The sequence below is a fragment of the Wyeomyia smithii genome, chromosome 1 (genome assembly GCF_029784165.1).
Source record: "Wyeomyia smithii strain HCP4-BCI-WySm-NY-G18 chromosome 1, ASM2978416v1, whole genome shotgun sequence".
Taxonomy (NCBI): Eukaryota; Metazoa; Arthropoda; class Insecta; order Diptera; family Culicidae; genus Wyeomyia; species Wyeomyia smithii.
Genome location: NC_073694.1, coordinates 4,273,254 through 4,291,470, shown reverse-complemented (window position 1 = coordinate 4,291,470; position 18,217 = coordinate 4,273,254). Strand labels below are relative to the sequence as shown.

General features: G+C 38.1%; 2 protein-coding genes and 1 long non-coding RNA gene across 7 annotated transcripts in view; 1 reads left to right on the top strand and 2 right to left on the bottom strand.

Moving 5' to 3' along the window:
• LOC129724466 (cadherin-86C) overlaps window positions 1-18,217 on the top strand; it is a 440,382-nt gene that overhangs the window by 352,480 nt on the left and 69,685 nt on the right. The gene's annotated exons all lie outside the window — the stretch shown is intronic.
• On the bottom strand, window positions 5,913-6,306 carry LOC129725086 (uncharacterized). The gene is made up of 2 exons (XR_008728016.1): window positions 6,248-6,306; window positions 5,913-6,192 (listed from the first exon to the last, which is right to left on the bottom strand). It is a non-coding gene; the product is annotated as an uncharacterized LOC129725086 (long non-coding RNA).
• Window positions 17,393-17,956, bottom strand: LOC129724930 (coiled-coil-helix-coiled-coil-helix domain-containing protein 10, mitochondrial-like). The gene has a single exon (XM_055680258.1). It carries the CDS (start codon window positions 17,880-17,882, stop codon window positions 17,430-17,432), a length of 453 nt encoding a protein of 150 aa, XP_055536233.1. The 5' UTR covers window positions 17,883-17,956; the 3' UTR covers window positions 17,393-17,429.

Here is an 18,217-nt window from a genome sequence, read left to right as displayed (position 1 = left end):
TTCACTTCCAATGATCGCAGCACTCTTTCAGATACACTAGATTTTCGTCCTAGTAACGTACTATTATACTCAGATGAAATAGATCGCGCGCATCGTTCACGGTTACGGAATAAAATTTGACGACAAATCCAACCAAATGATCTTCACTTCAAAGCGAAAAAGAAAAACAAACAGTCCACTCAACCAAAATGAACCTCACCGAAACACTGTTTCACTGACACTGACCGATGCCTTGACAATCTTCGTTAACTGATAAACTGATTTTGTTGTCTTGCTTCCATCGCATGAAATATAATGAGGTGTTTTGACAGTTCACAGTTCCATGCAAAAAGCGGGAAGGGAGAACTCTGAAAGGATTGTAAAAAAAAAATGTTTATGGATGCTTTTTTTCACTTTCACTCAAGAGTGTCAACCAATATCAACCCTGGGTATGCTACGTTGCAAAAATTTTATGTTTTTCACTCCGTTACTGCGATTAAAATATACCCGACCTACAGAAAACGTTAAAATGGGCTACGTGCACTGTCCGCCAATACCGCTCGTGGAAAGCTGGATAGATGACTATTTAAAATCTTTTTTCGCTATTTAATTTTTCATAGTGATTCTCTACAATTTTCGAATGTTCTACAAAATTATTTGCTACAACAAACAAACAATATCTCCGAAGAAAGCTTATTTTTATCTCACATATATTTTTGGTTGTTGGCGGTTGTAATGCACTAATTTACACTAATTACTCTTAACTCAAAAATAATGATTTTGGAGTAATAGTGCCTTCAGTAAAGTTGTTCTATTAATTATTCTCCATTTTGTAGAAGTTAGAATTTTGTGATTAATCTACCTAAAAGTGAGAAATGAGTTTCATTTTTCTCATTTTTGCATATAAAAATCCACTTTGCTGAGTAAAGTTCTAGCACATTTTGTAATAAAAACAAACTCTCTTGGATGAAATCGTGTGTTTTGTGATAGTAAACAACAATGTAGAGCATTGGAAAATTGTAGAAAATTACCACTAAATGTTATATGAAAAAAAAATGATTTTTAGTTGCCATCTGTAGAAACCTCCACAAAAGTCCATGAAAAAAGGCTGATAGAAGTATGGTACCTTTGAGAAAGTTGTTTATTATGAAATGTGCAACAACTTTGCCGGACAAAGTGAATTTTTATATGCAAAAATGAAAAAAGTAAAGTTCGCTTCTCACTGTTAAGTGAATTAATCACAAAATTGCAACTTCTATAAAATGAAGAATAATTAATGGATCAACTTTCCTGGAGGCACTAAGGCTCTGAAATCTAGTTTTTTGGGTCAAAATAATTCCGATCACGCTTTTGCAGCTTTGGAAACAGTGTGCGTCGGTGAAGTTAGTCTCATCGTAGTTGATAAGGTTTGCCTGCGGCACACCATCAAGCGTCTCCTCCAGGTTGCCAAAATATATAGTGACGGTTCCGTGGCTCACTTTCGGCCTGAAACGTTTGATATTTTAGGACCAGCGGAATTAGAATTTATACGTGATATTATTGCGATTCGAACAGCTCTTGAGAAGCTTCTGAATACATACTGAAGTTAGGGGATAACCCCAGTCTTCGGCAATCCTGATGGTTTTACATAGCTATGCCTCTTGGGAAATGGATAAGAGTTACCACATTTTCATCTGTACTGGCAGCTGTAAAAATCTTTTTTATCTGTACTATTTTCGTAAATAATCTAAATCAAAATCTGTACCATTGGACCATAGTTTCTAGTTTCTAGATTTCGGATATTTTGTGCCAAAATTTCAGATTGAGCTGTGATTTTCGAAACATGTGACTGCTGCTATTTCTTTTAACCGAGAAATCATTTATGGCAATAAACTACTGAGATTCACACTTAATTTATCTCGGCAAACTTCCCAACAGCTGATCGAGCTCGGCTAAGTTTTTAACAAATGTCAGCGATATATTTCGACGAACGTTCAGCAGATATATCGATCTACCGTAAACCAGCATGTATTGATATTTTGTTTGCCGAAGTTCTTGAAAATTGTGCCGAAAACTTGTAGAACATTTCGCTTAATTTATCAGCTGTTGATTTCTCGGCAATAAAATCTAAGTGTGTCCGGCAGTAAATTCGAAGTGTGGACTGCAAGATCGCATACATTGTATCGTTGCAGAATCTGTTACAAAATTTCGTCTGATCTTTTCTAACTATTAAAAAAAAATCTGTACTTATCTGTACTTTTCACAAAAATCTGTAGTCTGTACGGTACAGAATTTGTACCGAAAAACCTGAAAAAAAACTGTACGTTTCCAGATAAATCTGTACAGTTGGCAACAGTGGGTAAGACTGTAGGTCCTCTGGGTGAAGTGAAGTGCAAGCTGTGTAAATTGTTATACAACGTTTCCTAAGGTATACGCTAAAGTCGCTTTTTTACGCGGTGGATACATGCCGCGTAAAAAAAACCGCGTGAATTCCGAAATCCGTGTTAAAAAACCAGCGTTAATTTTGCATTCCGATGAAGGGAAACCGAAATCCGCGCAAAAAAAAAATACCGCGTAAATTGCGGAATCCGCGTAAAAAGCGACCTTAGTGTATTGTAGAATCGAGTTCCATCGCGAAGCAAAAACTGTTTTCCTCTCACGTCCTTGCACCTACCTTTTTCTTCAAATTTGGAGGCATCTTCGGCACAATAAAAATGTTTGAAAAAAATCTGATTCACTCACAAGAAACTGCTCGAAAAACAAACAAAAATCATCGTTAGCTGACAAGTGGGAAGATAATTCTCGGCTTGCTTTGTAGAATATCTTTGCATAGTAGGTGACGTCGTGGTTCGCTGTTGGAAAGAAAAACTAGACGTTAGAACTTCTATGGAAACAACTTTGACAAATTTAAAATATGTTAAATTTATGTTGTTTTGGTGATATTTTTGTGTAACCTACGAGTATTTTTTTTATTTACCTTCAAATTGTCTTATGATATTATTTATTGTTATATTTTGCATCAATAATTTGTTACATGTAACATTCCTTAAGCCTATTTTCATTTGTGTGCACCATTTTATGTTTCAACTTTCTGAGTTTTTTTAAGATTTCTTTCCTTTTTTGTGTCATTTGTTTAGTATTGTTCTACCATTTTTTAGCATTTTTGTTACTCTCGTGATTTGGTAGCAATTTAACAGCAGTAAACAGTCACTTTTGTACAACTTTGTGTTTTTTCTGGTGATTTTTTATACCATTTATTGTGTTTATTTTCACGAAATATTTCGTTTTTTTTTTAAATCGATGACTTCGTAGAATTATAACGTTCGATGTCATTAAGGGGCGTTTTTTAACCAAACCTAGGTTTTTTTTTGGTAATATCTACGATATTTTAATGACGTTCTACATCTGTATTTTTCGTCCTTTCAGTCTTTTTCAACCCTTTCGTTTGTTTTCTTTTCATAATATTTTTGTGTCATTTTTGTAACTTTTTCATCATTTCTGTATTATTTTTGTTCAATAATTTCAGCATCATTCTGCGCAATTTAGCGAAATTCTAGTTGCATGTCACGTTTGAATCATTTTCATACAATTTTCGTTTCAGTTTTTGAGCCTTTTTTGTAAATTTTTAACCAATATTTAGTTTATTTTACAATTATTCTTTCTTGCCATTAAATGCAAGGTTCCTAAATTTTATTATTCTTGTGTCGTTTTGGTCATGCCAAATGAATAAATATGTAAAAGTATTTTTTTATTTACCCACTAGAAAGCAGTACCAAACCGAGTTTCAATCGGTGTTAACAGGTCGAATGTAGAAAAAAATAAAACCTTCATTCCAGTTTTACCCTACAAATGTGTACCCCATAAGCATATGTATATTTTAATTGAAAAACCATTTTTTCATTCGTGGGGATGAAATGACATGGACCCTCTAGCAGAGTTTACTGTCTATTAAAAGCTCTCTCCTATGTTATGGTTGTCTCTTTGTATGCTCTGATCTATTCTCAATAGCTTAGAGACACAGTTTCGATTAAGTATTTTATTACTTTACCCGTCGGTGGCCATCATCGTTATCTTCATTCCATATGAGTAGGGAATCCATTCAATTTAGCTGGCGGTTCAATGAATTTCATGATCAAGTTGGAAATTGGAAGTGAAACGGTAACCCAATTTCACCCTTCAATTATCAATTTGCATTTGTTTTATTTTTTTTTTTTTTTAACTTTACTTACCCCTTGGCCACCATTTCATGCATCGGTCTCGGGGGTTGCGTGTGGTTGCTGTTAATTTATAATTGCCGCAATTTTGCGGCAAAAAGCCGCTACGCGGTCGGCCGTGTCGGCTGGCCAGAGAAAGTATTCAAGGGTGGTAGACCCTCCGTTCTAGTTCTTGAAATCCCCTCGTCATAATAAGTGAAAGCGCAACTGCTGACATGCGATGTGTTGTCGTGAGTCGCTGCACTCTTTTTGCGCCCAGTAGGCGGGGGGAAAAACTGTCAAATCGATCGTGTGTTTGAAGTGGATTAATGTTATTTTCCAATTTCTGTGCAAGTTTCTAGTGGAATAATTAAGATAAGAAGCTGTGATTATTTTAAGCGGCAAGCACGTGGAAACGGTATTCTAACCAGGAGGTTTGTAGGGTTGATTTTTTTATTGAACTGCCCATTTAAATAACAATAAAGTGAAGTTTATAGCCACGCAACGACCGCCGGTCGCGTTATAGATCTTCCGATCACCGGCAGTGCCCTTGGACGATCTCCCGATCCGCTGTGTGCTGTGGATTAGCTTCGGCCAGACCGGTCAGTATAATAATATACTGCAAATCGACCATAAACTATATCAACTCAATTGAAACATATTACGGCTACAGGAATGACTTCGGTGAAAAAACATGGCGTGCACTCCTTCAACACTGCGGCGAAGTCGGCGTCATCGGAATCGCAATCGCAACGGTGTGTGCTGCGGACTGGGGAGGAAAAACTGATTGGATTAACAAGACAATGAACGTAAATCAGTCTACATGTCCGTGTTTCGAAGCGGCCGCCGCGCACCGGTAATTAGTTCGAACATACACTTGAACACGATTCTGGAAATGGTTACGGCCGTAATGAATGTCAGGCCGGAATCGTTCAACGTGTCAAGGTTCGTGTCCCGGACACCTGGGAGGCAAACTTCGATTTGCTTGCTTAATTCCTCCGATATAAGTTTCAGCAGTCCAGCAGATAAGCGCGCCAACATTACGTGCCACAGCCAGCCAGTCAACCAGCCAGGAGCAAAACCCGACATTCACGTTTGCGCATTCGACCTCACGCACAGCCCCCCTGTCAGGTGCAATCTACGCGCAATTACGCGCTTCAACTTCACTTGTTCGCTTTAATTAGGAGCAGGTTTTTTTCTCTCTTCAGATGCGCTCCTCCGGTACCGAATAAGGCAATATGGGACGAAATTACTGGCAAGGTCGTCCGTCCGTTGGGTTGGCGGCTGTCTTCCCAAGATGGACCGGACCATCTCTTCTACTCGCGGTTCGCGGTTGTAGTTTGTGCGCTGATGATGGCTTATAACATAGCAATAATAGCAAGGATATTAAAGACAATCGGTGCAATTTTCGTTCCTTTCCGATCCTTCTGCGAGATCAAAATGATGAATCGTCGTGATTGGAGCGAGTGTAATGTACCTACGTTTCTGCGGCGTGGTTAGATGACGAGGTTGCCCTTTCGGCTAAGGGTCAGCTAACACACACATTACACACTGGGGAGAATTATAATTAAAGTGTGCTTGCTTCATAGCCAATCATCGGGCATTGTTTTGAGGGAATAAAATGGTTCTAGCTTTTAAAGGGAGGATGTTTTCTCACGAACGAAGCTAGGAATTATCATGGAGAACATGTTCTATTTCGTACGAAATTTACACATGTTTTGATTATATCTTTGGAATGAGGATAGAAACTATGAATCATGCTTTAGGGGAGATAAGAATGTATTCGTTAAGCAAAATATTTTTATCAAATGTACAAAAAAACACGAATTTTATTTGTATTAGGGCCGTTACAATATTTATTTTAGTTCGATGCAATTTGCCCTTTCGATTACATTGCCGGAGCTTTAACTCTCCGTAGTCCGTGCAGTCACATGAATTTGATCTTCCCAGGCTTCCCAGTGGTTAACGTCACGCATCCTTTCGTCAGCTTTGACAGATGGCAAACTGATCGCTAGCAGGAATGCCATCGAAAATACGCAAACTACAAGTAAAATAGTTGAGAAATATTTTCTATGTCAAATCGCAGTAGGCACCACTTTGTTCACCGAGTTTAGGGAGCTTCATTGTGGATTCTCACTAGTAGTCTTGAGTTCGACTGGCGGTGGTTTTATAGTACGATTTTTCCTTTTCTCTCCCGCAGCTTGGAATGTGAACAGTTTTTGTAAATATTTGAACAGTTTACGTAAAGACGAAGTGCAGCTGCACTGGATGACGACTTTTATGATGAAACACTGTAATTGAAGTTTCACAACTTCGTCATATTTCATTATACTTCATTAGTGGTAACAAAATTGCTACCACTAATTAGTTTTATTACACTACCATGCACTGGATTAGATTTTATGCTTTACTTTTAATAATAATAATAATAATAATAATAATATAAAAGATCGAGACATAAAATGTCATTAAATAATTAAAAATAAAGCAGATATAAACCTGCATACGTTCGATTTCGATAGGAGAGCAGAAATTTTACAGCCTGCTAATTGTGCGAAGTAGCCTCGATAAAATATTCCTACTCTTGATGTCTTGTTCATAAAAGGTTAGAACGATCCCAAACTGTTCAACATGTGCAACACCATCGACTAATGAATGCGAAACACAAACAACAACCGTACGACATTAACGTGTACGCAATCGTCGCCCTGTGTATCAAGATTAGGCAACATTGTTGCAGAAAACCCCGTAAAAACACCCATTTCAATCGGTCGGCCATTTTCCGATCGCAATATGGCAATACCAAACTACCACCATTACGAATTTTATGACCCGGTCGTGTCCAGTTGCAGCAGCAGCAGCAGCACACACGGAAGGATGTTTCCCCTGATTTATGGTAATTGGGAAAGTGGACGGTTTTAATTCCCATTGAAGGCGCCGTTTTGCGCCGCGGGATGGCAACTTTGTTTTGTAGACAGCTGTGCTGTGGTCGAGCGCGAGCGTGAAATTGTAATGTTTTGAATGCGTGCTGGGAGCTTTGCCGCCGCTTTATTCGATTGCAGTAGTCGGTGATAAATGTGACAACAACAACGGGGAAAATCTAACGCTTGGCTCTACCGCACACAGTGCGAGTGGAATGCAAGTGATAAATAATAAAAGTTTCAAAGTCCATGCCGTCGTCGTCGTTAGACAGCTGGTTGCAGTTTCGAAATCAGACGGTAATTAATCTCAAGGGCTCAAGAACTGGTGAGACGCGGAACAATGACCGGTCAAATCGTCAGGATCCAGCCAGTGTTGGCTAAGGAAAAGAGTCGATCACGCGGCAAGATAACGAGACCCAATCAAGGCAGGGGACGAGGTTCGAAGCCCGCTAGGTGCAACGCCGTATTAACGAAGGTGTGGCGTAGCCGTTTCTGTACTAGGATCGTCAAGGGATTTCTGCCTCCACCCGAGCGCTGGCTGTTTGCCCGCCTGCAGCTGATTGATAGACTTTGCGATTAGTGTTGATAGGTTGACTGAAATTATGCGAAATGGTACCCAACGACGGCGACGCGGGGTCTGAACGATTTATTGTGTGACCCCACAGCCTTGTGCCACAGAACAGACATTTGATGACGCGAACTGTGAACTGTTTCCGGGTTTACGTTTATGATCAACTGTCGGCTTAATTAGACATTGATTGAGAACAATGCTGCAGCCGCCTACGGTGGCGCTTCCTGGTTCGAAACAAAACATATCTTTTGCATAAGTTGACATTGACAGATATCTACCGGTCATAATCGTGTGCATAATCATTGAGATTCAAACGTGACCACTTTGTTTATGGTTGCATTTTTAAATTTTCATCTAACTTCCGTACCCGTTCTTTATGTAAGGGAATCGGGTTCCTTCAAAAAGTTGCAGTATGAAAATTGAACTTAAACTAATTCTCCTTAGTTCTCTGGTGTAGGAACCAAGACAGACACAAAACAAAAACAGAACTTATGACAGCTCATTAGTTACAGACAGGTTACCAACAGGATCGTTAGAACCTTACAACGTTGCGTGATGGTGTGCACGGTATCAAGCAATTACTTAAATTATAAGTTAAAAAAAATCCTTGCTCCAAAATAATATAAATGACACCTAACACCGTATTGAATTGTTATCGATTCTGCTTAGTTATTGGAGAAAGTATTAGGATCAGACAGAGAAATCATGGCTAGGTATTGAGCTTGATGTTTACTCGCAGAAAATAAGCGAATCAATTCGTTTCAGTGATACTACGAACGCACAAACGGAAAACCTTACAACAGAGTTTATCGATGATGAACGCGAACTTCGACGTTTACAGAATGAAAATGAAGTTGCGTTGATAAAGGGGAAAACGAAAACTGACCGAAACGAGAGTGAAAAGGAAGTTGCGTCAGTGGAGTGGAAAAAACCCATTAGAGGAAGTCTTTCTAACACGATCACGCTGGAAACTATTTTCGTACAGTGAAGATGGCTGAAAATAAATCAAGCGTTTCAGGGAATCACGACATCTGGATTGTCCACCTTAAAATAAAATTTCAAGCATTTCTGGCTACGTTAAATTGCACAGATGTTCTTCAAAGACCTAAATAAATTGACAACTTGCAGACTCATTCTATGCTAACAAACTTTGAGGCGATGTACGATTCAGTTAGCATGCATATAGGAATGTTTTATACTAGAAAACGGCTTACTTCTTGCTGTCATTTATAAAAATTATATCAACGTTTTAGAAATCGGCTGGATAAAAATTAAAATTCGAAACAAAAATAGTACCTCTCAAAATTGCATGAAAGTAACGCAATAATGGCACCAGAAATATCCACAAAGACAATAAAAAGGACTAAATATGATAATATAAAATAAATGGCACAAACCCGTTGCGAGAATAATACAGAAATGTATCAAAGATTGCGAAAAATTGATACAAAATTATCTAACAAGACTGCAGAAAGACCCCGAATTGTCACGGAAAAGCTGTAAAACTACCCCAAAAAGCTAGAAAAACAAAACATAAATACAGTAAAACACAGAGAATCCTCAGTGAGGACTCTCAGGATATCTATAACTTGGTGACGGAATCGTGAAGAGAATCGTTTCTGCGATACGGTGCGAAATTCCATCGTAGACTTAAACGCCCCAGGATCGAACGTTGAGTTTTACTAGAGCAGCAAAAAGCAGCTAGGCAAAAGCATAGATTTCAACTTAGTTATCTCATTCTTTAAGTGTTGTTCTTTTTTTTCGAACATATAAACACTGTGACTACACATTTGAGCGGCAATCAGTTGTATGAAAAAATTGACCTTTGAATATTGCCTAAAAATAGTGCTCAAAAGTTTCGTTCTCTCGAATTTCAGCTCAATCAATCAAAGCGGGCACGAAAAATACCAATGAAAAACGCATGTTCATGGAATTGTCTATATCATTTTTTTTGCTACAAAATGTCTTTTCTTTGTGTGGACTCATCACTGCGACCAGAGACATTTGATCTATTGTGATATTGCCCAGGTATTTTCTGTATTCCGCACTTCATATTATTGGCCAGTATCACTATTGAAGTAAATGATACGCTTTTATCATTTATATCCGTGCTTGTGTGTGAGATTTTACCCTTCCGTTTCAAGCTTACTGCTCTACAATACCAAGCCTCTTTCTATCCTACTAATATCTCCAAATTATAATTCGCTGGAGTAAGACTTCACCTAACGTTCTTCTCTGGCCAGCTTAATTCTAAGAGGGACTTATTGTGTCAAGAGGAAGGAGTCTTATCGAAACCTCGTTTCTCCTACCAAACACCGCGTCACAATTACAATTCCCTGAAGAGGCACTTAGTGCTTTACCTCTGGTCAGTTTTATTATAAGTAGAATGCTTTGTCAAGAGGAAGGAGTCTTATCGAAACCTTGTTCCTCCAGCCAAGATCGTGCCATAATTACAATTCCCTGAAGAGAATTATTATACGTTACTCAGACCAGTTTTATTATAAGAGGGACTTACAACACTTCCGCGCTCGAATACATGAGAAAAAGCATTCGAAATATCCTTCGGAGTGACATGCCCCTGCACGTACTCGGTCTGGCTGTCGCTTATTCGGGAGACGATATGAGATTATCATCTGCGTTCTCTCTTTTGTCCTCCTTAAACTTCTTTCTTTTTTGTGCCTGCTCTGATTTGTCCTCATCATTGACGACTAACTCCTACCAGCTCCTCCCGTTCCCGTGCTGCCCGTCATGATGAGATCCAGTAGGTCATATTCCTCCGTATCTACTTCCATCCGATACTTGCACGTGGAGTATTTGCTTCCGTCAGAGAGCTGCACACGATGCAGATGCTTTTCCTTCTCCATTTCTCATTCTTTACTTTTTCCGGCCGACGAAACCATTTTTTCACGTTATAAGTCGTATTATCCAGGGCCCATAACCTAATGGAAAACGGGTTTGGCCGTGATAAAACCTAAAAAAGAAGAAATATTACGGAGCAAAATAAAGCAAGTTAGGGAGCATACTTAGACTCCCCCCACAGTTATGGATCACCCACAATTACGGATCACTTTTGTGTTTAATGGTATTTAACTCAGTTAAAAAAACTGTTTGAAGCCATGTAACATTTTTTGCAGTAAAACATGCCATATTTGCTAACTTCAAACACAGAAAACATCGTTTTTATATCTAGATTAATGCGATTTTATTAGCGTCTAAAATTGTCATCGAGAAACTACAATATTTGTCGTTTTTCTCAATCGGCATAAGAAGCACACTCCTCATTCATAAGGTTTTTATGTGATATAATCGCTGATTCTCGTGCAAAAATAGCTCGTACACAAAGATCATGGTAAGTATTTCACGATTCATCAAAATGTTGATGGTTGATAACAATTTTTCTGGTAAAATAAGTAATTTTCTAAGTGTTTCATAAAAGAGACCGAGACAAGGTAGTCGATTGCAATCTAACCACTTCCCCTCTTGTCACAGCTTGTCACAAAAAGATCATAACTAACACACCCCCTCACTCCCCATGCTGCGTCATTTCAGTATGCTCCCTTATGTAAAGAAAACACATTGATAATGATAGTGCTCACAGGGTTATAATGACATTTGCTCATAGGCAGAGCCTGACAAAGTCATTTTCAATTGACAATTATTAGGTTATAGTGACGCTTTGACCCGTCGCTTTCAATTGAAAAGCTTCTGTATCGTTTTCGAGCACTTCGCGAGTCACATGACACCCAGTCGAAAGCTCTTGCTGTGATTCTGACAACTGAAAGGCTTGGAATAGATACAAACGCTTTTCAATTGGAAGCGAAGATTATCACCTTCACTCACATGACGATTCTCAATTGAAAATGACAATAAGCGCTGACGGAGACAGAAAGCTTCCATACAGTACTGCACGCATATATATAGGAAAGAAGGAGGAAATATTGATCGGAACTTGCGTAACGTATTAATTGGATGCCATTGCCGTTCTAAGCGGTATTAGGAAACTACCATCAAACGACGCGATGCGGTGCTAATTTTAATTGAGACGCTGAAGGAAAGGAAAAAGTCTCTCTCTCCGTCACTCTCCCCGTCGATTGAAATAGTCATTAGTTTTATTTGAAATGATCCGAAAGAAGAAAGAGGGAAAGAGAGAAAGAAGTGAATCGTTGACAGTAGCCGAAAGGAATCAAGTGAAAATGAAACTGTTCGAATTGAAATGACAGCGCGAGTATATCAGTTTCATTGTTTTGTTTCGAAAATGTAGAGCCCTGCTCATAGGAGTTCCAACTCAAGGTCGAATACAGTTTACAGTCCCGGTAACCACGAAGGGCGCACTTTTAGTGTCACATGAGAAGACCACTTGCCAAAGCATCAGATTTGCGCTGAGCGCGGAGAAGAACAGTATTCCCGGCAGTTGCCTGAAGCTCGCGTTGACGTAAGTCTCAACAACCATGCTGAGACAATGAGCCCGTGACTTTCTCAGCGTTTTTGCCGTTAGTCACGATTTGGAGTCTTTTGCACTTTGTTCGTATGTTCTCAGCTCTCTGAATGACTGATTTGAACAAATTCAACTTTTTGGCGGAACAATTGGGATTAAAAAAAACTCTGAGAGAACTTCAAATCTCGTAATTTATGCGCTTTAAGACTCTTGGTATTAAAAAAGTTCGATATTGAAAATTTTGGTCAAAAAAGCGAAACTTTGGTCGCTTTTAAGCTCAACTTCCCGAGGTCCGATTGCTAAGACTAAGCCAGGGACGTGCAAAAAAGATAACGACCACCCGAAATCCCGTCTGTTGCCAGATTGATTTCAAAACTCTGAGAAAAGTAATTCTCTTTTCCAATCTTTACCCCATCCTCTTCTTGCTTTTTTATTTTTGGCTTTTTCCCTGTCACCTAAAGTTACCATAAAAGGAAAACTTTAGCACTACTCTTTTTTGCTGCTGACTTATATCGCTCTCATGCGCACGTCGTTGTTTCACAAGGGAAATAAGGTGTCTAGTATCAACACTTTATTCCGGCGCAGCATTGACGGAAAAAATTACTATTTCAGACTATGCAATCGAATTTCTGTCTGTCGGTGGGAATCGAATTTTGTGACTTTACATGCGATTCGACATAAAGTTTTCTTACTGTGTGGAGTTCGGACTCTGAAAACTTCATTGAAGTCTCCCCATAGACAAATGGACAAACGACGAACCCGGCAAGCAATTGCTTTTCAGCCACATTCGAGGTGTCAAGTGGCACCAGAATACACTGAAACGCTTAAAAAGCTATAATCTTTCCTATTTATTTTATGGTTAATTTTGTTTAAATGACGGTACAAAGAGTAAACAAAAGTAACGTAAAAATAGCACGAAATTGGGTTATAATGACGCTAAAATATGAGAAAAAATATACAAAAATTCATTAAAAGTGACACAAGCCTGATATATAAATGGTAAAATGATAAATCATGAAATTTGAGTACAAAATTTACACAAAATGATATAAAACAGATAGAAAAGTGTGATTAATAAAAAAATATCGAAAAATGGGACAAAATCGGGACAAAAAGAAATCTCAGGGAAACTTACACTAAAAATTATGCAGAACCATAAATTACGCAACAATCCATAAGAGATGCAAAAATGCATGAAAATTGCACAAAAATACACGTATAAGACATCAAAAATGATACTATAAACGTTGCAATAATGATCAAAAACGACACCAGAATGATACAAAAAGCCGTTAAGTTAACAGTAGGCAATGTACGTAAAGTAGGCTTAATATTTATGCCAAAACTGCTCCAAAATTAAGTCAAAGAAATTAAATGAAATGGCAAAATGTTATGTCGTAATATTGATATAAAAAACGGCCACAAAAACAGTACAAAGCATGTACGGAAAAATAGCACAAAACCTACACGATAACGAAAGAAATGAGGCAAAAAATTACCACACACAGTGCAAAAATGTCACAAACAAAGTAAAAAATAAAACAATAGATGGTAAAATATCTGAGTGCAACAATTTCTTAAGACCATGATGCAAATTCATCATGAAGGTGATACACAAGTGCATGAAAATAATACAAAAATACATAAAATAATGCACAGAAAAGTGGCTGGAAAGTAATACCAAACGACATAAAAATAACAAGATAATGTCGTAAGAAAAACTTAAAAGTATTATGAAAGTGAGACAAAAAATAATGCAAAACTAACACTTCAATTGTGCTACGGTCATCGATGTGACATAGCCTTTTATAATTTTTTCATTGTCTCTGGTTGCTGCGATTAGGATTTTACCCAGTTAGAAGAAAAGCACCACCAACATCACAGTAGTACCAACACCAACAAGAAAACAAATCGATACAAGGATTTCCCGCCCAAAAACCGTTACAACGGAGGGAGCGTTGAATGAAGGTGTAATTATTAATCGAACGAATTACATTGCAAGTGATATATAGGAAAATTTATTTAATTCATTTGAGCAGTTCCGCAAAAAATGTCCCAGTTTAAATTTTTTTTTAAATTGTCATTCTTGAGTTGGCTGAAACTTTGCATAGACGTTTCTTTAGGTAAAAGATGCCATTTTATGCCATTGGTTTAATTTTTTGAAACACGTTTTATTTTTGAGAAGCTATTGAAAAATACTATTTTGGGAAGGTATTGATGATTACAAACATTTTTAGGGCAAAAACGGTTTGTTTGATCGGTATGACGTCTTCGGCAAAGTTATAGAAAACAATTTTATCTCTCCGGAAAGAATGTACACTCTGATAAAAAAATATTTTTTTGTGGAAAAAAGTTAAAATAAAAACTAAAAATTGTTATCTAAATAAGCTAATTTTTTGAAAATCTATTTTTTTTTTCATAAAAAATACAATAAAACCGGTCCGATCATGGTAAAAACAGTAAAAAAAGTTATATTTAAAACAAATGTTTTTTTGCGGGGTACATTTTTTATGAACGACAAAATTATTATCTACAGCTTCGCCAAAGAGACCGCCAAACAAACCGATTCGACTGTAAAAATATTTTTAGTTCCCCATTGAGTGCTCTATGGGAAATTAAAAATATCTCTACAGCCAAAACTGTTTGTTTGATTAACAATTTTGTCTTCGGCAAAATTGGAGATAACAAATTTGTCCTTCCAAAAAAATATGCGCCTCGAAAAATAAGTTTAAAAAAAATGCTTTTTCTCAAAAAATCATAACTTTTTTTTCTCGATTTCTCTATGATCGGACCGGTTTCATTGTTAAGGTAACCTTTTGTAGATTTTATAAAAAAAAATAGATTTGAAAAAAATGAGCTTTTTCAGATATACGATTATTACTTTTTCTTTCAATTTTTTTTTTTCAAAAAATAAATAACTTTTTTTAGAGTGTATATATTTTTCGGAAAAAAACAAAATTATCATCTATAACTTTGCCGAAGACGTCACAACGATCAAACAAACCGTTTTGGCCCAATGTTTGTAATCATCAATACCTTCCCAATATATCATTTTTCAATAGTTTCTCAAAAATGTTTCGTGTCCAAAAAAATTAAACAAATGGTACAAAATGGCATCTTTTGCCTATAGAAACGTCTACGCAAAGTTTCAACCAAATAAAAAATGGTCGGTTAAATTAGTTGCCCGTTTTTTTTGTGGAATTGCTCATTTCCAAAATGTGCGCCAACTTCATAACGAAAACACAGTCCGTCGTTAAATTATTCTTCACGTGATTCTTCCGATGTTCGCCAGCCGTTTGGAGCACAAAAAACAGCACAAACACAAACCAAAGATGGTATTAAAATTATTGAAACATGTACCTAACACACACAAAAAAAAACAAAAAAAATTTGAAAAATAATACCAAAGCGACAAAAAACGGCAAAAAAGATAGGGTATCGAACATCTTCGTCAGTTGTTTTCTTCGGTAGGTTTTTGCATAAGATTGCTGCAGAAAACCTGCCGAAGAAAACCACTGACGAAGACGTTCGATACCCTACAAAAACAACAGAGAAGTAACATTATAATCGCAGGAAATTTCAACAAGAAATGACAAAAATTATGTCAAAAATGACGCAAAAAAAGACAGTCAAAAATACAAGAAATCAAGCTAGCAATGGCCCAAAATGTCGAAAAATAGTGACTTCTCAATTACAAAGAGGAGGCCTTGAAAATTTACACAAAAACAATCTACGGATCATACGAAAATGATGCAATATGACACCAAAAAATAATTTAGACAACACGGCAAAAACGACACAAAACTGCATGAAAAGTAACGAAGTTGACGAAAATTTTACTTAAAAATAATGGTTCAAATAAGATTCACACACGTTCAAAAAATGCTTCAAAATGTTTAAACACAAAAAAAAATCGCTTCGAAAAGTATTTCAAAAATATTGAAAAGTTGATTTGAAAACTTAAACAAATGCCAATAGGATATTGGAAAAATATTCAAAATATATCCGTCGAGTGTTGACAATGAAAATTTCAGTCTATAGAAGATATTTAAATCTTATGCTTTGTTAGCAAAAATAAAACTCTTCAAGCACGAACAAATCTCAGTGAATGCTCAAGCACCCAAGAAGATATTATGCGCTGGCCAAGCCGAGAAGAGGTTCGGTCTTGAATAAATCTTGAATTCAAATCCCTCTCAAAAGCAAGCACGCAAAGTCTTTCAGCCCCCTTAGCGAGCTCGTATTGCTGTGCTGGCGTGGTGTGTTAGCGTGAACGGTTCGACAAGATTCCTGACAAGGCCGTTCGCGCGCCGTCACTTTAGGGCAGTTGTCGTAAGAGACCGGTCATGCATCAACTTCGGTCCTTTTTAAATAAGATTTGTACAAATTGCAAATTCGCGTTCTCTCAAACCTCAAACGCAGCTGGGCTTGGTGTGACCACTTTAGAAAGCCATAAGCGTTAGTGCCTGGCTTAGCTTAGAGTCTGTGCTGCTGTCGATATAAATTATCGAGCTTTTCAGCGGAGTATTTTTGAGTCGTTGTTTCAACAGCTGCCGCAAAAGCAAAAAGCAGTGTGGGGAAAAAATGTGACACTCCACACAGTTCTCGGTACAGCATCCTCTCCAAAGTGGAAGTGAGATAGCTGATGTGTGTAACCAGTTCCATTACCATAAGTTGCTTAGCCTGTCCCCCCTTAGCAAGGAACGCTGAAACAGACTTTTAATTTACAACCTATCGCTTTTACTTACTTTGTTACGCGGGGGTCTCCTCATCGTAAGTCGTCAAGATCACAATCCGCGCTCAGCAAACGAGCTAAGTGCACGGCTCTCGGACCGAGAGAACAAGATTAGATAAAGAGCTGACCATATTCAATTTCTGTCCGACTGCCTGGTCATAAGTCAAATGAGAATATGGCAATAATAATGAAAAGCGAGCGCGTGAAAAGCGCTGTAACCGTTGTCATTCCACAGGATTAGCACCACGAATAATTGCCCCACCGATGGTGGTGGCGCTTTGGGGAATCCACCGAGTGACCTTCCGAGAGCTGACCGCCCACTTGTTGTAAAGCCACATTTCAGCGTTGAATAATGTGGTGTAGTTAATTCAAGTAGGGGTTTTTTTTTGCTGTTCAGTTTAGAGCTTTTATCAGCCGGCTAATGCAATTGCCGCAGTTGGAATTAAGTACTGAATGATCAATAATCGTTTGGCATAGTACCGGCTAATGGTTGTAATCTTGTTGGAAGGTTTTCCTATGGAATTCTGTGTACTATTAATTAGCTCTGTCATAAATTTATATTACTTAACTGTTTTCACTAGAATTTTATTTATTAGAAATTTTATCCTGTTCCTGTTTGCTACAGTTTATTCTGTTTCTTGCACTGCTGAAGTGCCTCGTTAAATCCTTCGCAAAGCGCCAAATCGGTCTGTCCTTGAGCACAGGAAAGGAACTGTTCCGTCTCGATAGTACATGGCCCTGCGCCGCTTGCTTCTGTGTTACTGGTTTCCGGAGTAATTTCTTTCCCATCCAAAGCCGTAGCTGCACTCGAGTCCGATCCACTCATCATGTCGGTCAGAGCATGACCGACGACGGATCCGATCGCAACACCGCCAGCGGTTGCCGCCGTCTGTGCCATCAATCCGGGACTTTGATTAGGAGCAACTGTTTGGGTCCTCTTCAATTGATTACGAATGGTCGGAACCGCAGTTGTAGAGGGTCTCACTGGTGGTGGCTGCTGGATTCTCGGAACACTCGGTGAAGATCTCCGCTGTGGCGGAGGTGGAGAAGCTGACTTTCCTCGGCGGGGCATTCTCTGAGTTCGTAAAATTCCACAGTTAAACTAGCAAATTTGGTTTGCTTGTTAGAAACGTCAAATCTATCCTTCGTCATAGCTACCTTTGATTGTAGCGATATTCATTTCTAGCGAAAACTAGTGAAAGGGTACAACAGCAATTATTTGCTGTTGCTCATTTCCTATTTGTGGCAGGTAAACCGCTCTCTAAAGTGCAGCTTTTAATTCCACTCAGAACGATCGTTTCCCGACGGGAAACTGTGCAAGATCGATTTCTTTCAAAAGAGAAGAAAAATAATTACAGGTTTGCGCGGGGGGGACAATGCCCTTGCCTAGAAATAAAAACAAAAGAA

What these genes read in the sequence shown, in the direction of transcription:
- LOC129724930 (XM_055680258.1), bottom strand. Translation starts at nt 17,882, where the DNA reads ATGCCCCGCCGAGGAAAGTCAGCTTCTCCACCTCCGCCACAGCGGAGA.